Genomic DNA, 22,938 nt, shown 5'->3' on the forward strand with positions numbered 1-22,938 from the left:
AGTGAAATGCTGAATTTGAGGGCTTCATTTACTCAAAGTCCTCTCGCACTGTCAGCTCGGTAATTCCAGCAAATGCTAATTAAGTGAGCTCATCTCAGAGATAGGGAATGAAACAAAGACAGCGCGAAATGTAGAAAGAGATAGAGATGGAAATGGAAATGGAGGAATAGCCAAGTGTTCACTCCCACAAATGGCCTTGTGACGCATTTAAAGCGAACGGTAATTCCAATGTAGATTCTGATGAACAAGCGCTAAGCAACTATATTACTATACTATATAGTTGCTAATCTTATCGTAGTATCAGTTGTCATAATACTGTGTCAGCTGAAGGTGCGCCCAATGTTTGTGCACCATAAAAACGCATTGTCTAAACGTCCGTTTGCAACCAATTGACAAATATTGAAACAATTCATAAGCCACAAAAATTGTACAAAAAGGGCATGCAATGGGGGAACTTTGTTTCAGTTGTTCGTTGATCATAAGTGCGTACACCCACACGACAGGATATATTTAACCGGATATACAGCATATAGTTATATATACATATATAATCGTGACTTGCACGGACTTGCACCAGTTTGAAGTGGTAAACCGCATTTCGTTTATTGGCCGCAAACAAAACAAAATAAAACGCAACAAGTTGGTAACTTTTTCAATTGATTAGCACTTTTTCGAATTAAGCGCGAATTGAACCCTCTAAGTGAGTGTTTAAGTGTGAGTGTTGTGAGTTGTGAGTGTGTATTCAAAACAGATTTATACTCTCGCAAGACACGTCTCGATTGCAAATAAAATAATACTCCCCACTTTTTTTTGCTTTGGGTTTTTCATGTCCAGAAACAAGCAACGAATTGTGCAAAATCAAAATGAAAACAATAACAAAACGATAACAATCATCAAAAGGAAAAAAAAAACAAGCAAATTAATTGCATAATTATAACGAAAGCGCGAAATGCATGAAAATTGCGTGAGCCGCATAAATTCTCAACGCAAAATGTGCAATAAATAAGTTTATTGAAAGTTTGCAAAATTTACATAAAGTACGGAGAAATAAACGGCAACAACAAAATGAATAATAGAGCGTGAAATTTCAGAGCTTAAATTCAAAATATACATTATATAAGCTCGAAAACAGTACGCAAAAAAAAAAAGAAGGAGGAGAACAGGCTACGTTTGGGTGCCGAATTCTCTATACCCTGGATATGATATTCCTTGGAAACTCTTTCAACTCTTTGCAATCTTTTTAACTTTTTACTTTTGCCACAACTTGTCAAATTTCTCTTGCAACAAAACACGAGTCCTTAAGCTGAAATAGGTCTAAAATGTGTCATAAATACATTACAAGCAAAAAACAAAAACATTATGATAAAAAAAGTATATTTTGCAATTAAAAATTCAACGAACCACAGTTCCAAAGCTGAACCGCATTTGAGGAAGCACCGAACAACGCACGTAGGTCATAACGCACACGATTTTTATGTGGAAAAGACAATTTAGACAAACAATCAACAACGGACAACAACTGTTTGTCCAAAAAGCAGATGAGACAGAGACACATTTGTGGCTGTCATTAAATCAGCGACAACTTCATTCAAAGAGCGCACAAACACAAAATAAAAGGCTTACCAAAAGCAACATTAGAAAACTGAACGACTAGATGATACCCTGACTTAAGAATGCATTTTTATTTTGTTGCATAAAGTGTCAGTACTTGTTTTATGCCATATTTAAGCAGACAGAAAACATTTATTCGTTTTGAAAACTGTATTTCATTGTCTCTTATGCTAAAACTTTTGAGTATGACGAATTTATTTATTATACAAATAATTTGTAATAAAAATACATTTCTAAGAAACATTTGTATTAATCATTTTAATTACAAAATATTAAAACTACACATTCTAGACAATTTCAACCTGAATATTAGCTGCTCATTAAATTTTTACCTGCTACACACTCTAAGCAATTTATTACACCTTTTTTTTGCAGTCAACTGAATTGCACAGGGTATGCGAAATAAAATGTTGTGTTGCCTTTTTTGTTGGAACTGCACAACAAAATGTCTCGTGAAATTTGTAAAAAAAAAAAAAAAAAAAAAACAGAATACAAATAACTTATAAAAATGTCTCGCCTGAGTTTTGCTAACGCAAAGCATTTTAACAACATTGAATAAACCTTGAGACGCCAACACAACAATTAACAAGACGCAAATGCAATTTAAATTGCAGCGAAAATGTTCCAAGAGTGAAAAATGAGAGAAAGAACAGCAAACGAAAAATCAATCAAGTGACCAAAAAGAACACAAATAAGATTCATTTGTCTAAAAAAAAACTTGAAGAAACTTTCAAGTCGCTTTTTATGTCAAGCAGTTCCGCATGTCTTTTTTTTTTTGTTTTTTGTTTTTTAATTTTATTTATATTAAGTTTTAGTTCGTATTGTTTTGTTAGTGTCTTTTTTTGTTTTATTGATAGGCTAATCGATGGCATCGGGCATGTTTATGAGGTTTTATGAGGCAGCCCGACCAGACCTGGGCAACAATATTAAATTCGCTACACGCTCCATTTTGGCGACTTTGGGTAGACGAACTTCCTCCTATATGTACATATATGTTATATGTATATATATTTGTATATATTTATGCGAATGGAGAGAGAGAAGTGACAGACCTCAGTTCGCCTTGCATTATGATTTCGGCATGAATTTTGATGACGCCAGATGAGCATTATTTATATTGCTTGATTTTGTTTTCTGTTTTGATCGCTGGCTTAGTCACAACAACAAATAAAAAGGTCAACGTGCAAAGAACTTCCAAAAATGACTGTAGTAATAAAATAAAGCAATCGGGGCAATAAATTTAGTTTAGTAGTGTCGAATAACGCAAAAGTTGTTTTGGGGTAGTAGAAGAAGTCGTTTACGAAGTAGTAAATATGCAAGTTGATTTGGAAGTAGAAATAATAGTAGAAAAAAACACAAAAAAATAGTGGAAACGTTGAAAGAAAAGTGATAGTATTAGTTGATTTAGATTCTGTTTAAAAGAATAAATGTTGAAGTTAAGGAGATAATAGGAGATTAGTATAAAAGTTATAGCAGCAGTGTTTAGACACAATAAGTAGAATTTATATTTTATTGCACAGTTGGAATTAATTCATAATTTCGATGTTTAATCTATTATTATATTTTTATATCGAATTGTGAAAAGAATACTTCCACATTACATTTAAATTTTTCAGAATAATTTCTGAAGGAAATGGAATTTAAATTAATAGTTCAATATTCAATTTATTATTTTTAGTACGATTTCTGAAGAAAATTGAATGCATTTTTATTAATGCAATACTTTAATATTCAATTTATTATTGTTTGGTATAATTTCTGAAAGAAAATTCATATTTAAATTGATTCAATACTTCAATAGTAAAAAAATTCATTGAAATTAATGCAATACTTTAATTTTCAATCAAATAATAATTGGAATGATTCTTGAAGATGTTTCTTCAGTCATAAATATATATATAAATATAGTTATCGAATAATATACTCAATTTTTTGAGTATGAAATTTATTTATTTTCCTAACGTTTCTTTAACATAATATTTATTTTATAAAAATTGTCTTTAAAACATTAATACATCAAATAATATGCGTTATAAATATTACAACAATTTCGCAATAAATGCTTGAATTAGTTGCCACATAATTGCTACAATTATGAAAACATTAGCATACGCTATCATGTCTAACTATCTATTACGAGTACATGTAATATTTATGACGTTGTAAATAATAAAGTAATCTGGGTTACGTCACTTGCAGACTCTGCATAACTTTGAGCGCACAAATTTGGTTTCCCTCATATTTCAAAAGAATTGAGCACTGAATTGCTGAGTTACCTGAGATGCTGTCACTGGGTATCTATAAGTTGAGCACTTTCTAATAGATTGAGAATGCCAATACGTACTAAATCGAAGCTAAGCACACACGCATAATGTATGCACATGGCGCCTAGTTGAGATTTGGGGGCCAGCACGTTGGCACTTTATCAGCATCACGCTCTTAAGATTCCAAACTAAACAGAGCGAACGCAACTGAAACGAAGCTGACTGACGTCGCGTCGCGTCGCAACGACTCAGCTGAGTTGAGCTCAGGTGAGCAGAGCTGAGCTGAGCAGAGCAGAGCGAACTGTTGAAGTTGAGTCAAGTTAAAAATTGAGCTGAACTGAGTTGGTTTCGGTTGATGGTTGGTCGCGGTTTCTGTTTCTGCTTTCAGTTTCATTTGAGACGTTGTCGCGGCCGCAAGTGTTGATGAACACACACAGCTCAACCACAGTACACAACAACACGCAACGTGTGTGTCGCTGTTAAATGAACTAAAACAACAACAACAACAGAGAAGTGAACATTTAAACGGGTTAATCAATACAACAACAGCAGCTGGTAAAATACAAAAACAAACAAAAAGACTGCACAAAGTGCAAGTGATTAAATTTTTGTTGTTAAATTGTTGTCGTTGTTTCTTTCGCTGTTGTCGCTGCTGCTGCTGTTGCTGCTGCTCTCAGTGTTGCTTTGCATAACCGTAACCGTCGAGTCGAGATTCATAAACAATGCAAAGAAGTGCGCAAAAAGCATAAATAAAGTGCAATCGTTTTTACATTATCATTTCAATTCAATTTATATACACAGATATATATGAAAAATAATATACGTATATGTACATTTTTTATATACATATATGAATGAATATATGAGAAGAAAAAAAAAAGTGCGGCCGCAAAAACAAGTTCGTTGCCTAAGTCATTTGTTTGCCAGACAAACGTCTGGCCGTCTCTAAGCGTCTCTAAACCGTCTGATTCGCGCTCCCAACAACCAACTATCCACACTTTCAAAAACTTAATTATTTATAATACTCGCCATTTATTGCTAATATATGCAATATATACAATAAAACACAAACGTTCAGTTTTTGCCAGGCCGCAAAGCCAGCCACGTCAACAAGAAGTCGCCAACATAAGAAGCACAAACCAAAGTCACCGAGGCAAGTGGTATAAGAAATGCGAGAGAGCAACGAAAAAAAGAAGAATTCTTCTTTTTTTTTGTTTTGTTTTTGGTGTGTTTTTTGTTTGTTTGTTGGTGTGTGCTCAAAATGCCAAAAGTCACAACGAAAATCAAATACGAAAAATAAACATAGAAAACAAATCACAATAAAATATGCATAATATATAAATCAAAAGTCGTAAATAATATAAACAAATGAGGCACATCGATAAGCCAAAGCCAAATAAATCATTTACAAAATTGCTGCCATTTCAATGTCAGCCAACAACAATAACAATAACAACAGCAACAACAACAATGAGTCAACGGCGCGTGGGTTTAATCTGAAGGGTTTTCAGAGAGAAAAAGAGAGAGAGAAGTCTGTAGAACACACAAAACACAACTGCCGCAAATTTCAGTGCATTTCTGAGTTGTATTGTAAATTGCAATTTTGTGTTGTGTTTGCGTTTCAAATGGAGGCAATTTTAATACGCAACGAGTGTGATAGACTCCCAAATACCCTATAACTAGCTTGAACTTTAGAATGCGAAACAAATCAACTCAACAACTTTGCACTGATTAATTGGCATAAAGTCTCTTTCAAATTGTTCAATTTGCATACAACATTTAAAGTTCATTCTACTTCCCATTCCACCTGCAGCAGACATAGGGTATTTAATAACAACAAAAGTGCGCAAAAACGCAATTTGAATTTATAATTTTTGCAATTATTTTTCATTAATTTGTCGGGCCATAAAAAAAGCGTCAGGCAAGTGATATAAAAAATCATAGCGCATATCTCAAATGCTTACGCGCCGTGTGAGTTATATAGTGGACCCCCTGATCACTTCCCTCCCCCTCACCGTTCGCCACCCCTCACACCCCCGCTTGGGTGCTGGGAACTCGTAGAATTGCAAATGGCAGCGCGTTTCTAATTTGTTTATAGAATTTCAAATATCAGCTGCCGTTTGCTGATTGATGAACCTGCTGTTGACGTTGCTCCCTTCTCCCATCTCCCTCTTCTCTCTGTCTTTTTTTTAATTAAAAATAAATTGCCTATAAAGAATAATAAACAAATTAACAAATTACTGACAACACTGCTTCGAGTGTTTGCTCACTTTCAGTTTGTTCTGCGCTCACAGTTTGTGTACTCACAGAATTAACAATCTCACGTCAACTCGACCATCGAAAAGTGATATATTGAGTTCTCTCTGATTGATGTCAGCGATTTAAGATCTCGCAATGATGTTGTTGCGATTGTTTGATTAAGACGAGAGCACGTTTCATTTCACAATTATGAAAATATTCCAAGATTTGCCATCTGTGTGTTTGTCTGGCCTCTGCTAATATGGCACGTAAGCATTTTGAAAGTTATTCCATTAAGCGCTTTGTCTCAGATCACTTAAGACTTAGATAACAATCAGTTGGTACACAAACTGCGAGTCTCAATTAATTACTCGTTATGCGCTTTATCTTATGGGAATTATCTTGGCAAATTAAAGACTTTTACAGCGTTCTTTTAATTAAACAACAAACTGTTACACTTCTCCGGAAAACACATTAAATTCAAAGAAATAAATCAAATAAAATATATATACAAATATAATTATCATATATATAATATAAAAAACGAACATGTAAGGATTGAATAGCATAATATTACGCATTTATCATTTATTTATTAACTTTCTTCATTCTAATTGTGAAATGTTCTTAAATTTTGACATTACTTTAGAATATAGAGAAAAGACAATAATAAAATGAATGAAAGCAAACAGTGCGGTATTATAAATTACCAAATTAATATACACCCAAAATTACTACAAATATACCAAAGGTTATATTTTGTATATTTGTATAGTACTATATGCAAAATATACTACAGTGCATTAAAAAGCAAACAAAATGATTATTAAAAAATATTTAAAAAATGAATATGCCGCAAAACAACTACAAATATATCAAAGGCTATATTTAGTATATTTGTCGAGTACTATATACAAAATATACCAGAGTGCAATAAGAAAAGAAACAAACTGATTATTTAAAAATACTACAAAAGTAACAGTAATACCTCAAAAGCACTACAAATATACCAAAGGCTATATTTGGTATATTTGTATAGTAGTATTTGCAAAATATACTAGAGTGCAAACAAAATTGATATTTCCAATTCAAAATTCGTTTGTGAGTTTTTGAATTGTTATTTTGAATAACTAAATAAATGAATTCATAATTCGCTTTTCTAATTGTGAAGCGTTGTCACAACATGACTGTTCTCTTAATTATCGGAATTACCACAACGAATTGAATTTTCTCCAACGTTTAATATCGAGTAAAGGAGCTGTTTAAAAATGCAGCCTTTTTGCTTATGTAAGCCTGTTTAGTTGTATCCAATTGACGGGCGATTATTATAATTATTTTGTGGCCATAAAATTGATTACAAGTGTCAAAATGAGTTGCATGACCGACAATTAGCAATGTGATCAACTGATTTCACGCTTCAACGAAACGGACTTGACTTCGAACACCTTTAAAAATAAATATCAACAATATGTTATATTATGTATGTAGTATATATAGTATGAGCTAAGTGGAGTCTGTTAATCATCTGGAGTGACGGAAACCTGTAGTCCACATAGATTATCTCATTACGTGCAAACGTTGAGGAATGTTTTACGAATGATTTATGAGTGTTTATGAATGAATATTCGATAAAAACAACAAATCGATAGCATATCAACTTAATACGTGTCAATTGAAAGCAGAACTGCATTTCACTGAGTTTCATTCAAAGCAAAGTTTATCTCTCTTTGAAGACTCTTTGAGCTTCGATTCAAGTGGAGCGTTTGATGTCAGGGTGAATTCTATGCCAAGTGGCGGCCTCTCTCAGAGTCGATCTTCACAATTTTCTGTCGAACCGGCTGCTACACGATATGCGCATTGACCTTGCAACGCCTCCAAAATGTACAAATCAATTTTCGTATTCGAATTCGAATTCGAACACCAAAATAAAAGAGAAGCAGCAGCTGCCAACCAAAACCAAAACCAAAAGAAAAAACGAGAAAAACGAACGCAGAATATTTTAACTTAATTTATTTCCACATGTTGTTGTCTGCGTCAAGAAAAAAAAAGCGGCTTAACGTTTCAGTGTTTTTTTTTTCGGCGTGAATTAATTTATTATACATTTGGATTTGATTGCTGTTGTCTTTTTTTTTTTGCATGTGTTTAATTAATGGCAACTGTTTGAAGGAGGAGCAGTTGACCACGTTGTTGCACACACATCACGAGACAAAAAAGAAAAGAAAAAAAAAACAAAGCAACAACAAATTTAACAACAACTGAAGAGCCAAGAAATCAATCATTCAAATTGATTTGTTGCTAATTTGTTATTCAAACAAGACGCCATCCAACTCAAGTCAAACCAATAAACGCAAAATGCATTCATAAAATAATAATAAAAATAAATAAAAGTAATAAATATATATACAAAAGGTAACTAGTATCTTTGTATTGGTGCTGAAATGACGCGCAATCAAAGTGCTAATTGCATTCAGTTAATTAAATGTTAAAAGTTGAGCAAATTGAGTGAAACAACATTGGAAATGCGAGGGCAAAAAAAAACCTTAAGTGAGAATGACAAACGAAGACTGCTCGACTAGCAAATACCTTGTTCTCCTAGAAGAGATTATACGATTATCAAGATATCGTTATATAAAAGAGATTTCTAGTATAAAGCTTAATCGAGTTTTAAAATATTCGCACTGGGTATATAAGTAATTAAAATATCATTCTCTTCTCATTCTCAAAAGATCAACATATGTTTTTAGATTTTCATCTATTCAATCTATTCAATAGCTATTGGACGTTAATTAATCGATTTCTTGTTCCTTACTTTCTTTTCAATCTTAGTTTCTCTTATCATCGCATTTTTTTTTAATTAATCTATATTAGTTTCACATAATTTAAATTGCACTTACATTGCCTATGATAGAAACACAGTTTATAAAGATTGTGAATTATAAGAGGATTACGAAAATGATCTTGACTGATTAAATATAACTCTTTAATGCATTTTATGCCTCTTTAAACATTGTGAAAATGTTAGAAGCAAGTTAGGAAAAATTGACTAAATAAAATTTATTATATTTTATGAAAGTTTTTTGCCAAGAGAATGACTAACTAATTATTAAGTATAAATAAAACTTTCATACAATTTATTATATATAAAATATCCAATAAATTTGATGGAAATTTGATATATTCTTATGAAAAAGTCATTCTCTTTTCTCTCTCAAAAGTTCAACATATTTTTCTTAGTTTCCTTATATGCATTATTTAGTTAAATTTCCCTCCCATTCTTCGCCAAACTTTACAGGGTATAACACCATCAAATTGACGACTTTAATCAAGCGCAGGCATCGACTTTACTTAGTTATTATTATTATTATTATTATGGCTATGGCTTGGCTTTTTTTAGGGGCCTAACAAAACTATAAACACACATTGGTCTTCATAAAGAAGTTGTCAGAGTTGTTGGTTAGAGTTGTCTGCGTCGTTGTTGTTGTTGTTGTTGTTGTTGGTGTTGTTGTTGTTGGTGTTGCTGTTGTTATTGCTGCATTTTGTGCGTCTCACGCTTTGGTCATTTGCTAATGTCAACGGCTCAAAAGCAGCCGCCTGCTCTTCGTTTTTCTCAGCTGCAGCAGGTTTCGTCAACAACTAAAACTACTACTAAAAAAAAAACTAAAATAAAATAAAAAAAAAAAAAACTGCCGAAAACCTTGACCATATCGTTGATTTGTTTATTTTAGTTTTTTTTTCTACAATCCATTTATACATGTTTCTAATGCGCTACTTGATTTATTGAGGGGTTTTTCGTTTGCTTTAGCTGCAAAGTTAGCAAATTTATTATCAACGTTTCATTCGCTTCATTTTTGTTTTTGTTTTTTGTAGTTTTTGCAATGAAAACTTTTCACCAACTCAATTTGTGCCTATACAACATTTTTGTACATGTTTTATTTTTAATTTCATACTTTGTTTTGTTTATGTATTTAACGCTCGTTCGCTGCTCATGTTTTACATTGAGTCATGCCTATGAACATGACTTTTGTCAACTATTTGTCTTGCAGTTCATCAAGTTTCGAGCGTGGTAAGCGCATTTTTTTCCCACATAATTAGCTTTCAATAATAATAGCACAGTGCTGAATTGATGATTATCAAGATACCCTGTTAACTCCAAACAAGAGATTAACAAAAAGAAAGCAGTAAAGAAAGCTTCTCAATCACTTTTAATGGTGTTTGCTTTTTTTGGTATATTAATTTAAAGTTTTTTTTTTTTTAATTTTTGTTCTTCATTAACATGTGACGAAAATTCCCACAATTTGTGCTTTCAAATTGATTAATAAACTGTCATTAAGTGCGGTCATTAATTTTTAACTTTGGTATTTGAAATTTAGCAGCAAATTGTTTAAAAATATTTGCTTTGGCAGTGAGATTTTCAAAAAGTAATTAAATAAACTCTTTGACAGATGATTAATTATTATTGTTTAGAACAATTAAAGAAAAAACATTCTGTTCAAAAACTGGCTGAAATCTTAGCTAATGAATAGACAACAAAATAATTTCTAAAAATATTAATTTTACATTCGATTTTGCAGAAAGTGTATTTAAACTTCTCCTATATATAAAAGCCTGTTCTTCTCTTTTTTTTTGTGGTTGTTGAGGGCCCCATTATCGGTAATTATTGAAAATGTTTTTAATAGCAGAATAATCAAATAATTGTAAACACACATTTCACTTTTTCGCATTGCGAAAGTGTCCGAAACTACTTATGAAAATAACGGCAATTTGAGCGTAATAATTGTAACAAAAACAAAAATCATAATAACGACAACCAGACTCATAATACAATATAATAAAAATAATAATAATAGTAACAATAATAGCTGATAATTGCGTCAACTGAAAGAGAGTCAATCAATCAAAAACTCTCATTGGTTTGCTTTCAAAAACTGTTTGATTTATTGTTGAATTGTTTTTTTTTCATTTGCAGATTCGAGTGGAGCAAGCGAGAAGGCACTAGAAGAGAAGAAAAGAGGAAGAAGAAGCAGAAGACGAGCACAAACAGATTCCATTTCAATGATACTCCGAACGAATCTTTGGCTGCTCGCACAGTTGCTGTTGCTGGCAACGCTGCTGCAGCCACAAGTGGAGGCCAAGGATGAGGATTACAGTGGTGGAGATGTGAGCGCAGGTGGCGGAGGCGGAGACGGAGGCGATGACATCTACGATCCTGTGCAACAGGAGGCGGCAGTCGAAGACGAGGAGCAACGCAACAGCCTCGAGGCTGAGGACAACTCGCTGCAGTCCAATCAAACGGACAATGCGCTGCCCGATGCAACCACCGAGAAGCCACTTGCACCACTTGCACCACTTGCCACCGAGGCGCCAGCATCCACAGAGCGAGATGAGAACACTGCCGCCGAGGTTATGGACGATGCGCCCACACAGAAGCAGGAAACCAAAGTGCAAAAGAAGCCTGGGAAGCAATCGCAAGAATACTACTACGATGAGGAGCAGCCACAAGAGGAACAACCCGTGGCAACCACAACCACAGTGCCCGAGTATGTGCGCAAGGCCAAGGCGGAAAGGTATCCCCAGGACTATATGCAGGACGTCCAGGCGGAACAGCCAGTGGAGCAGCAAACGCAGCCCGTGCAGCACGAGGAAGAAGAAGAAATCATGTATCACGATGAACCTCAACAGCCGCAGGCGCACATGCAACAGCTGCCAACGGCCAACAAAGCGAAGTCCTTCAAGCCCAGCTCCGATGAATACTACTATGATGAGCAGCAGCTGGATCAAGTGGCGGCCACAACACCGAGAATCAGCACAACAGAATCGCCTCCGATGCCCGTGTTGCAGTCGAGATTTGGCGGGTTCATTGGTTGGCCCACTTTGACACCCAATTATGCGCCACTTCCCACCGTTGTTGCACCTGCCGCCCCAACAACAACAACTTCAACTACAACGACAAGCACAACATCTACGACAACAACCACAACAACAACGCCGGCGCCTCGCAAGCAATCGAAGCATATTCACCTGGCCAAGCCGGAACTGTTGCCAGCGGATCAGTTGCGCAACTACATCAAAGATGTGTACATTCGCATGCCGCTCGCCGTCATTGTGGATCCCTCGGCTGCGTCGCTGGAACAGGCCAAGCGACTGTACATCGATGCGTTGCAGGACAAAAATATCAACATCAAAATTGTGCTGGTCACACTGAATGCATCGGGTGAGCAAAGCAATTAAAATTATCTACTTAATGCACCACATTTAATTGTTTGTCCAAGTTAACAGCTTAATACAAAATTCAGTTTAGTTACTCCACAAAGCGTATCGATAGTAATCGATAAACAATTCTATCTTTGCAGGCATGCCATCAGCTTTCAGCTTTAATAACACACGCGAATTTATTGCGGGCTTGAACAGCACCAAGGAACACGAGGGCGGCAATGCGTTTGTGGGCGTGCTGCAGGCCGCCGAACTTGTGCCCTACGACAGTGCCATATTCCTATCGACAGCTGTGATACCGCCACACACCGAAATGGTGCAGGACACAGCCATCACGTTGCTCAAGAAACGCATACGCGTGAGTACTAACAAGAGCTTTTGAGAGAGCTTTTTGCGCCAGCAGTAAACGAAGCCCAGCTTAGCCTAGCCACGGCACACACTGTTTGTCTCGCTCTAACGTACTTGTTTTTGCCCTTTTTGCATTTTGCAGTTGTTTATGCTGTGGTATGGCGAACGCTGCGCTAGCGAGAACGAAACCGAGGAGGCTGTGGGCGGCATATTGGGCGAGGTGGCCATTCGCTCAGGCGGCGAAATCATACACATTGTGAGCACCGAACATGGACAGCACATAGCGGGCAATACGGTAAACAAAACAAAACAGAAGAAAAACAAAAAAAACAAAAGCGTTCGCAATTGTAATTGGTGTAATTAAAAGCTCGGCAAGCAAGCAAGCCAAGTGTTGAAATTGAAAGTGACGACAACAACATCGAGTGTTGCCCAAGCAGCCAAGTGAGACGCAAAATATCAGCTTGGATTACCTTTCAGGCAGGTGCTCAAGAGCACGACTTTGTTGTTGTTGCCGCTGTTGATGATGTTGCATCTTTGTGCAAAACTAGGTTATGGAAAGAAAAGTGAAGGGCAAATGTTGTAGTTGTTGTTGTTGTTGTTGTTAGAAAGGAAACACATTCCACAAGCAACAATAAGTAATCGTTTAACTTCTCTAATTTCCTCCCAACTTTATTTTGCAGTTAACACTCGTGTCGGATGAGTATCAGGGCTCCCAGGAGTTGGACCTGCCCGTGGATACTACGCTATCCAGTTTGCATGTGCGCATCGATGCCGACATGCGACGTGCAACACTGGCAACGCCCAATGGCGGTTAGTTCAAGCGTTAACCAACACTGACACACACTAAACACACACACACACACACAAAATACACATTACAATATCAGCTATTTCACTCTAACCAATTAAGCTGTTGAAGTAGCTTTTAAATCAAGAGCAGGGTTGTTTTACACACTACTTCCGGTTAGAGTGTTGCAAAAGAGCGTTCAGCGTGTACGGGTTTCAACAATTTAAAACGGGATCTTCAATGTTTTGTGTGGCACGGTCACATTAGGCTTAGCAATCGATTTAAGTCGTTTTTCTGTGTAGCTAACTTTACTATATATCAATTACGTATGTATGTATAATAATTTAACTCCATCCACACTCTTCCCCTCTACTCTCTTCACTTTACTATCCAGTGTTGTCAAATGTCTCAAGAGTCAACTGTACTTGTATTTATATGTGCTTAGCCTTAAGTTTCCCGCGATCGTTTTAACTAATCCTCTTTTATGTATATAGTCAAAAGCAATAAGCTAAATGACATTTCGCCAAATTTTTCCCACACTTTCCCCAAACGCTTTTCCTTAACCAAAACGCTAGCCTAACATTTTAACTTGTAGTACAAAATGAATTTCTTCAAATACAATATATTAATTTACCTTACAGCGATACTATACTATATATATGTTTAATGTTTTACACACACACACAAAATAAAAATAATAAATGTTTAGCTTTAAGGGTCTACAATAAAAACAAGAAACAAACAACAAAAATAAATAACAAACAACCTTTTTTGGGACTTTACAAAATTGTAGTTTGGTCGCACAACTCTTATTTTCTTCTGCACTTTTTTTGATTGTCCTTTTATGTTTATCGTCCTTTGCGCGTAAGTATTTATTTTTAAATTGTATTTCTTCACTTATTTCTAACACGAGCACAAATTGTTAACTGCTTTCTAACCCAGTGAGTACAAACAGTACTCATTAACTAATAATTGCTATCAAAATTAGTCTCATAGCCGGATCGGAGCATTAATCACTCCCAACGCAAGTCCACGTCGTGCAGTGTTCAAAGTTCAGACAAATAGATTAAATGGCCAGACACAATAATTCGCATTGTATGAGTCAAGAATTCCGCTTGGCTGAGCTGAGATTCCAATTGGACTCGGACCAGCCAGCAGCTTATCACAAAAGCTTTCTAATTGGCACACTGTCAATTGTTCAATTTCAATGTATTATTATTGCAATATTACTGGCCCATGAGTCAGTGCACTTTGTAAATACATTGCGCATTCATAAAATGTCAAAATATCAATGAATCAAGGATTTTAGCATAGCAGAGCTTCCAGTTGGAAACCGTATCAAATTGTTCTAATTGGAGCATTTGCAATTGTTTATTTTAGCTATATTACGAAAGTATTGTCGCTCCTCACTTAACTTAAACAATATGCATCTTTACACACAAAACATTTTAAATAAATTTGTGAATTTCTTGGCTGAGCTGAGATTTTCTATAGGAGTCAACGGTCAGCTGCTTATCACGACAACCTCATTAGATTCTATGCCAATTGGAAATGCTCGCTTTTATTTATTGCTATATTAGACAGCAAGGCAACATTGTATTTATTTTAGCGTGGTAATTATTGCTATAATATATTGCAACAATAAACCCTGCATATGTTTTTCTGCTAACAAACAAAATGCGAACAACACGCAAAACTTGACGAAGTTTCCCATTGATAAGGGTGAGAGTGAGAGAGAGCGCGATAGCCTAACTCGACGAAAACACGCACTCCCACAAACATATACACAAGCAGAGCAAACATTGCCGCTGTTTTTTGTACAAATCAATTGAAGTCGCTTAACCTGCCGCAATACCGAAAACATTGCAACGCATCGCAGTTAGTTAATAAAACCTAAATATAAAACCATTAGCGCACATAAGAAACACTAATGAATCACAAACAAACACATTTACACAGACACACTTTTGCCCATGTGGCAAACATTATATTTGTTTAAATAATTGCCAAATTTTGCAGTGCAGCAATAGAGTCCATTACATACATATAGAGATACACTAATACATACACATTTATTTGCATTTAGTAGTTGTCCATTGCCATGGCCAAGTTCAACAAAAGTGGCCTGACTAAATGAAATCGACCAAAACCGTCAAAACTGATGCGACACACGAATTAATATTGAAATTTATTTGCTGTGAGCTCACATTAAACACTTTAGTCAGCTAATTGTTTTAAATGTAATTTCACAACGCGAAACAAATGTTTTGGTTTTTTATTATTTTTTTTGGTGATGTCGTCAAGTTGTGTATTTTATTTTTGCAGAAGTGTTTTCCTTGCACAACAACAGCAACAATAATAACATACACACACATTCACACACGCGCGTACAACTGAGCAGCTGACTGCATAACATACACAACGACGATAGAGCTGCCAGCTAGTAAAATGACTGCGTTCGCCTTTAAATTTTTTTGCAAAATTAATAAATTACTAAAGCAGTTGGAATTTTTACTTGCACAAATAGTTAAGCATTGAAACTGGCCGTACTTTAAGTTAGTTGCGCACTTTAGTTAATTGGCTGGCAAATTATTGCGAGCTTCTTGAATGTAGCGGTCTGGCAGCTCCATGCGCACACAGCTGTGCACACGGGCACTGTGAATGGCAAAAAAACAACACCTGTTAACTCTTGTTTTCACCAAAATATATTGTATATTTTTTTGTAGATATCAATTTAAAGAAACTAGTGAAATTCAAGTCCACAAATGATACACGAAATGGCAATAACAATAATACAAATGAACTGGATGCCTACGTACCGCTCAATAAGCTGCGCAAAGCGGCAATAATCAAGCTGCAACTGACGCCCGAATTGAGCAATAACAAATACAATGTTTTTGTGCGCGCCGAACGTAAAGCTGATGTTTTTCTGGGTAAGTTATGTGAAGCAACTGAGCGTTGTTTTTAATTATATGATGGTGTATCAGCATCTCACACATTGGTGATAACAACTTGCTGCTGATAACCGTATCAACCTTGAGGGCGTCGTCATCTCAAGCTTAATTTGATTGCTGACGCCATCCTCCTTTCTTTTTTGAATACCCGCTAACCACAGCAGGGAGAGAAGGGTTCTAATTTTAACAGGACTGTTATTGAGCCTGCGACTATTATGTTAATTACTTCTGTTAGCGAGAGACATTATCAACTAAAATTGTTATTTTTTTAAATCGGTTAACGGGTTTTTTTTACTTTGGCAGGTGATATCATTAAGCGCATCGATAGCTATTACTCCCAAAGCGAGAGCCATGCCAAATGGTCTTCCCAGGCACGCATGGCCAAATTAAAGTTTCCCGAGACTCGCGAGAAACTGGAGAATGAAATTGATGTTGCACCCAAAAGTGAAGTGGAAACATTTTCGGAAACGGAACTCGTTACGAGTCTCAATCAGACACAATTTGCGGCAGCTACGGGCGAACCACAGCGCGCCAGCTTGAGTGCAATGTTGTTGCAACGTTGTGGCACCAAAATCGAATTGAATACCCAATCACAGCTACTGGTGACAGCGGGACAAATGGCGACGCTGCTTTATGAGGTGACAAACATGCGCAGCGAACGCGTCTATCAAACGGTGCAGGTAACCGACGAGCGACGTTTTCTAGTGCAGCTCAGTCCAACGAGGTGAGTGGTGTAAAAAGTGGGGGAAGATTAGATTCAGTCAGTCACCACCAAGAACTTTGTAAATTGATTGATTCTACTTCTAGCTTCAATTTGGGCGCTGGCGCAACTGCCACCGTGCGTCTCCAAGTGCTGGTGCCCACGGGAACTGCGGCGGGCACCACGGATCGCATCACGTTCACCAGCTATGGCCGTGAAACGGCAACCATGGCGGTTAGTCTGAAGGTCATCAGCAGTATTGATGCGCAGGTCAGTCAATACAATTCCAATAGTTTCTATTTCTTCAAACATTTGGCTGCATCTTATAGGATTCAACTGGACCATCGCTGTCCTGGGAGTTTGGCAATCGTTGCGACTATGTGACCAATGACGCCCAAAGCTGTGGTGATCGTTTCTGGACTCTGGACATCACGGCACAAGATTGGCAATCGGGCATATTGCGCTTGCAGACAACGCCAGCGGATGGTTTATTCTATCGGAATTATTATACCGCCGGCACCACAGAGCCACTAAAAGCCACCTATATGGCATCGTGTTGTGAACCCAAAGTTGCCATCACCGCTTTTGATGCGGCAGGAAATCAACGTAGCATTAATATCGATGTGAGAGATATTGTTTTGACCGAAGCGGCGATAGCAGCAATTTGTCTAGGTTGCATTTTATTGCTGCTGCTGATTGTCTTGCTGGTGTGGAGCATTATTTGGTGTTGCAAGCGTCGCAAGGTATCGCTTGAGCTGCCTACATATCGTTCGCATTCCACACGCAGCATGGAATAGTTTAATTTTATGAATTTTGCCAAGAACTAACAAAAACAAACTTTCAAATTTTTAAATTTGAACAATAAAAATACCAAAACAACAAGTAGCAACAGGTGAACATAAAAATGTAAAAAATACCATCAAGTATCAACAGAAAAATACCAGAAAGTAGTTAACAGCTTATCAGCAGTAGAGATGCAACAAGTGACCAATGTACTTGCAGATGGTCACTCCACATTTCTCTCGCTCTCTCTGTCACTCTTGCACACTATTTACTCTCTGTTGTTGAGTGTCTCGTTTGCTCTTTCTCCCTGTCTCTCTGCTGACTTGACACACTTACCGCGATTGAGAATGCCAGCGATGAGAGCGTTTGTGGGTTGCGGGGGCGGTGCATGCACCACTGGCGGCGCTGCTGGCAGCAGGAGCGGCTTATTGGGAAAGTCGTCAAAACTGAGACCCGTCACGGATGCGCTTAGCAATGGATTTTTAACAACACGACCTGCTGCATTGTTGTTGACGCGCGACGACGACGACAACAACGACGACACGTCACCTTTGGAACGTTCAGACATGTTTACAAAACGCGATATCACTGTGTTACCTTCACACAAGCCGCGTTTGTTGCGCAATGCTTATGTGCTAAACAGTACAAACGCTGAATCGAGCTCACAGATGGAAGCAAATGCTTTAGAAAATAAAAAGACAGTTAAAATTTACTTGCAACGCGCACAGTAAGCTCTACCAGGGCTCCATTGAGAGCACAGCAGCCGCCAGGGAGGAATAACAATCATTGTTGGGCACACACGTGAATGGCAAAAATACCAGAATGGTTTATTCAAAGAACAGCTTTCAATATACTTAATAATAATATGAAAATTTAATAAAATTAAATATATATTACATATATTATTATTATATTTCGTTGCTAATTTGCTCTTTTCAATCAGCAGTTTTTCGAATGTAAAACAACAGATAAAAATATGCTTTTCGGTATTTTTTCAACCACAAGCCACTTAAATTCCGTTAGTTGATTTTCGGCTTCGCACTTTTTTAAAAGTAACGATGTTTTCTAGATTTTGTTAAAAACATGAAAATAAAACATCTTACTAGAGTTAATCGTAGTTCATATATTTCGGTATATCAATATTGGCGCCACTGTCAAAGCGCTGTTAATGTACAGTGTATACTATTTTTGTTTTGTTCTAAATGTGTGACAGCTGAGCGAACAGCAGCAAACAAAACTCAACCCAGTGGAAAGTTTTTCGTAAATTTAGCTCGCACTTCTAATTTTACTTTATACCGGTGTAGTACAACACGGTAAGTTCTTGTATAAATTGATAGTTGTTCAAAAAGCAAGTAGCTTCAATGATAATTTTGTAATTCTAAAAATGGCCGGCAGTTAGACAACTCAAGGTCATATAATAATTTTTGTGTTTGGTAACGTAAGCTATATTTGAATAATCACTATAGGACATCTAAAACTATTTGTATATAAAGACCATAAATAGAAAATATTGATTTTAATATAGTGAAGTGGAATTTGCAATAAAATAAACTAGAATTACGTTTGCACCTGTTGCTTATACATCACTGCAAAGTTGTCGTACATATGTAAAGTGTATTAGACATTAACAGAATAACAATGACGCTAACATATATGTATGTAAGTGTGTGTATGTTAGTAATGTACAAATGGGTTGTGTGCGTCTGTAATCGGAATTTTAATATTTCCTGGTTTATAGGAGGGGCTCGTAGCAAGATAAAGCTTGCGATAAGCATTTTAAAGCTAAAAATACAATATCTAACACAATTTTAAAAATATAAATTTTTAAATAATAATAATAATAATAGAAGTTTGAGTAAAGGGATCAAATATTGAAACTGGTCAAATTCATATACAAATTTTATAATAGATACTACAAAAAATACAACATTTAATTTAAATTACTTGTTAATACAATTAACGCTGCCTAACTCACTAAAGCCATTTTCCACAGCAGAAGGTCAGCTTCAATAACATTGTGAAATTCGATGTATATTTTGATTTGCTCTCCGATTGACTGCAATTAATATTATTAACTTTGATGATGTAGCAATATATTAAAGTTGTTCATCAAATACCCTTTACAAAGGGCATTGTGATAAACAATGAAGTGCTCTGCTTACCTGCTATGCTGCCTTATCACATGGAGTGGCGCCCCCTATCGTGCCCCCAATCAAGCTTGTCTCTCTCGCTGATAACTTGGAGTAGCGCCCCCTATCGTGCCCGCAATAAAACTCAACGGCTCCTTTGGCTGCTTCTCTCACTATCTCTCTCTCTCGCGCTCTCTTACTGATAAGACGCCCCCATTTTGATATTTAACGAAGAATGCAACTAAACGAAGTATTCATTCTCTAGCTAAACGTTCACCATGTCGGGCAAACTCATCCGTTGGGGCATCGCATCAGCTGGCAAGATCAGCGAGGATTTCGTTATTGCCTTGAGCACTCTCCCAGCCAGCGATCACAAGGTTGTCGCTGTGGCCGCTCGTGACCAGGCTCGTGCTGCAGCGTTTGCAAAGAAGCATGAAATCCCCACAGCCCTTGGCAGCTACGAAGAGCTGGCCAAGAGCAAGGATGTGGGTAAGTTATACTCACAGCTTGAAGTTGATCAGCTCACTTAGGATTACTTAATTTTTAGATGTGGTTTACATTGGCGTGCTGAATCCCCAGCATTATGAGGTGTCGCTGCTGATGCTGAACGCTGGCAAGCATGTGCTCTGCGAGAAGCCACTGGCCATGAACCAGAAGCAGGTCCAGGGTATCCTGGCCGCCGCCAAGGCCAACAAACGCTTCTTCATGGAGGCCGTGTGGTCGCGTTTCTTCCCATCATACCAGCATGTGCGCCAGCTCATCCAAGCTGGTTCACTCGGTGAAATCAAGGAGGTCGTTGTCAACTTTGGCTTCCCCTTGGAAAATGTGGATCGTCTGCAGTAAGTAGTGGGATGATATATTATATTAAGTATACCAGGTGGGGTACACCAAGTTTCTTATGGAATTCCTATTGGAATGTCTGTCGGTCTGTCTGTCTATTTAAATACCAAAATTTCATAACAGGTAACAGTGACTATAATGTTAAGGTTAGAAGTTCTGTTAATTGAAGTGGAAGAGTCACTGAGCATGTTAGCTAAACCGAATTGCTTGGTTAAATAATAGGAAAATCTTTGTTATAATATCTAGAACTGAGTTATTATCGAGTTATCTTTTACTTACTGAATCCCTTTTTTACTTGCAGGAAACGTGAGTTGGGAGGAGGTGTCGTCTACGATCTGGGCATCTACACCATTCAGGCAGCACAATGGGCCTTCCAAGAGGCACCACAAAAGATCGAATCGAGCGGCACCACCAATTCCGAGGGCATTGATGATGACGTCAGTGCCACACTCACTTACAGTGGTGGACGCACGGCACGCCTACGCGTCTCCTCCAAGGAGAAACTGGACAATTTGGCCGTGATCAAGGGCACCAAAGGACAAGTGACGGTAAGGCGCAAACAAACTCAATGAGTTGGCACATTTTTCAGGCCAACTGATAACTGATAACTGCTGCTGTTCACGTTCTTAGCTCGTGCTCATGTTCGGGCATGACGTAGCAGCTGGTTATCAGCTTATCACCTCGCTCCGTTATCCATTAACACGTTCTTTGCTTCATCTGTTATTTAGCTGGTTGACTTCTGGACGCCCAACAAACTGATCGACATCGATGGCAAGGAGAAGGAGTGGCTGCCACCCAAGGGCAAGCATACCACCAACTATGCCAACTCCGAGGCCATGCGCTACGAGGCCGAGGCAGTGCGTCAATCCATTCTTGCCGGCGATGTGGAGAACAAGAATGTCAGCTATGCCGACAGTTTGCTCTTCGCTCAGATCGAGGACACCATTCGCCGACAGGTCGGTGTGCTCAACAAGTACGATGAGGAATAAATATTTGTATTTAATAACTATTATAAACCATAAAGAAATCTATTAAAAATCTGTATATTTTTTAACATTACTTCTTAACTTTGAGTATTTTATTTCGTCGGAAATTATTTCACATTTATTTAGGTGGCATCATCGAGATAAAGTGCAGTACTTCAAATCCAAATCAATTCAAGATTTATTAGAGCTTTCCCAACGATAAGATGAACTTGTTTCATTTTAGGGGACAAGTTACTATCAATTAAGAACTCAGAAAAGGAATAAATAAATGAATAATTCCTTTCATTTTCTATTATTTTATACGATATAGAAATTTATTACAAATCTGTTTATTTGAATATTATACAAATTATTGTTGATATTGTTTCTTTAAAAGATTTGATCAAATATTTATATTTTCAGCCATGAAGAAGATTCGATTAATAAAAAACAAGTAAGAAAGTTACAGTCGAGTGTGCTCGACTGTGAGATACCCGCTACCCATTTTTAATAAAGGCAAAATATTGCGGTATTAATTTGAAAATATAACGAAAGTATTAAAAACACTAAAAATATACCAAATGGTATGTTTGGTATATCAACTAAGACCCCTAGTAAGTAGGCGTTTTTGCTCAATCAAAAGTATTTCTTTAATAACTTCCACAATTTTTATCTGATCGCAATTAAATTTACAGGAATCATAACTACTATAGTAATTATTGTTTGCACCAAAATTCGCAACTCTAGCTTTAAAATTACGTTTGTTATTCGATTTGTTTGATTTGCGGGGGCGGAAGTGGGCGTGACAAAAATTTAAAACAAACTTGATCTGCGTGCAAACATAAAAAATGCTGTCGAAAAAAAATTATAGCTCTATCTCTTATAGTCTCTGCGATCCAGTGTTTCATACGGCCGGACGGACAGACACAGAGGCTGACATAGCTAGATCGTCTCTGCTGTTGACGCTGATCAAGAATATATATACTTTATAGGGTCGGAGATGCCTCCTTCTACCTGTTACATACATTTCCTGCCGGCACAAAGTTATAATACCCTTCTACCCTATGTGTAGCGGGTATAAAAAATATATCTTCCATATTGTTTCTTTT

The 22,938-nt window shown here is 36.8% G+C and overlaps 3 protein-coding genes across 6 annotated transcripts in view; 2 read left to right on the top strand and 1 right to left on the bottom strand.

Moving 5' to 3' along the window:
• LOC133842352 (mucin-2) overlaps positions 1–18,641 on the bottom strand; it is a 29,198-nt gene extending 10,557 nt beyond the window's left edge. The window contains exon 1 of one of the 2 annotated variants that reach the window (XM_062275416.1): positions 18,232–18,641. In XM_062275416.1, coding sequence (XP_062131400.1) covers positions 18,232–18,463 — 232 coding nt within the window. In that variant the 5' untranslated portion in view covers positions 18,464–18,641. The remainder of the gene's footprint in view (positions 1–18,231) is intronic. The other variant, XM_062275408.1, reaches the window with a different exon arrangement.
• LOC133842396 (uncharacterized) lies at positions 483–18,797 on the top strand. 3 transcript variants are annotated; one of them, XM_062275477.1, is made up of 9 exons: positions 483–639; positions 11,080–12,324; positions 12,464–12,681; positions 12,814–12,966; positions 13,352–13,481; positions 16,185–16,391; positions 16,716–17,136; positions 17,220–17,382; positions 17,442–18,797. In XM_062275477.1, exons 2-9 carry the CDS (start codon positions 11,166–11,168, stop codon positions 17,907–17,909), a joined length of 2,919 nt encoding a protein of 972 aa, XP_062131461.1. In that variant the 5' UTR covers positions 483–639; positions 11,080–11,165; the 3' UTR covers positions 17,910–18,797. The 3 variants fall into 3 exon arrangements, with proteins under 3 accessions (XP_062131461.1, XP_062131469.1, XP_062131454.1); XM_062275485.1 differs by having other exon boundaries at positions 493–643; XM_062275470.1 differs by lacking the exon at positions 483–639 and adding an exon at positions 4,259–5,028.
• A 259-nt stretch (positions 18,798–19,056) lies between these two features.
• LOC133842435 (trans-1,2-dihydrobenzene-1,2-diol dehydrogenase-like) lies at positions 19,057–21,914 on the top strand. The gene is made up of 5 exons (XM_062275520.1): positions 19,057–19,208; positions 20,290–20,513; positions 20,572–20,863; positions 21,166–21,412; positions 21,593–21,914. Exons 2-5 carry the CDS (start codon positions 20,303–20,305, stop codon positions 21,851–21,853), a joined length of 1,011 nt encoding a protein of 336 aa, XP_062131504.1. The 5' UTR covers positions 19,057–19,208; positions 20,290–20,302; the 3' UTR covers positions 21,854–21,914.
• The last annotated feature ends 1,024 nt before the right edge of the window (positions 21,915–22,938 follow it).

The sequence above is a fragment of the Drosophila sulfurigaster genome, chromosome 2L (genome assembly GCF_023558435.1).
Source record: "Drosophila sulfurigaster albostrigata strain 15112-1811.04 chromosome 2L, ASM2355843v2, whole genome shotgun sequence".
Classification (NCBI taxonomy): domain Eukaryota; kingdom Metazoa; phylum Arthropoda; class Insecta; order Diptera; family Drosophilidae; genus Drosophila; species Drosophila sulfurigaster.

What these genes read in the sequence shown, in the direction of transcription:
- LOC133842396 (XM_062275477.1), top strand. Translation starts at nt 11,166, where the DNA reads ATGATACTCCGAACGAATCTTTGGCTGCTCGCACAGTTGCTGTTGCTG. An exon ending in TAAAGCTGATGTTTTTCTGG is followed by an intron (nt 16,392 to 16,715) that starts GTAAGTTATGTG and finishes TTACTTTGGCAG; the next exon opens with GTGATATCATTAAGCGCATC. An exon ending in TCAGCAGTATTGATGCGCAG is followed by an intron (nt 17,383 to 17,441) that starts GTCAGTCAATAC and finishes TGCATCTTATAG; the next exon opens with GATTCAACTGGACCATCGCT.
- LOC133842435 (XM_062275520.1), top strand. Translation starts at nt 20,303, where the DNA reads ATGTCGGGCAAACTCATCCGTTGGGGCATCGCATCAGCTGGCAAGATC. An exon ending in GGCCAAGAGCAAGGATGTGG is followed by an intron (nt 20,514 to 20,571) that starts GTAAGTTATACT and finishes CTTAATTTTTAG; the next exon opens with ATGTGGTTTACATTGGCGTG. An exon ending in GAAAATGTGGATCGTCTGCA is followed by an intron (nt 20,864 to 21,165) that starts GTAAGTAGTGGG and finishes TTTTACTTGCAG; the next exon opens with GAAACGTGAGTTGGGAGGAG.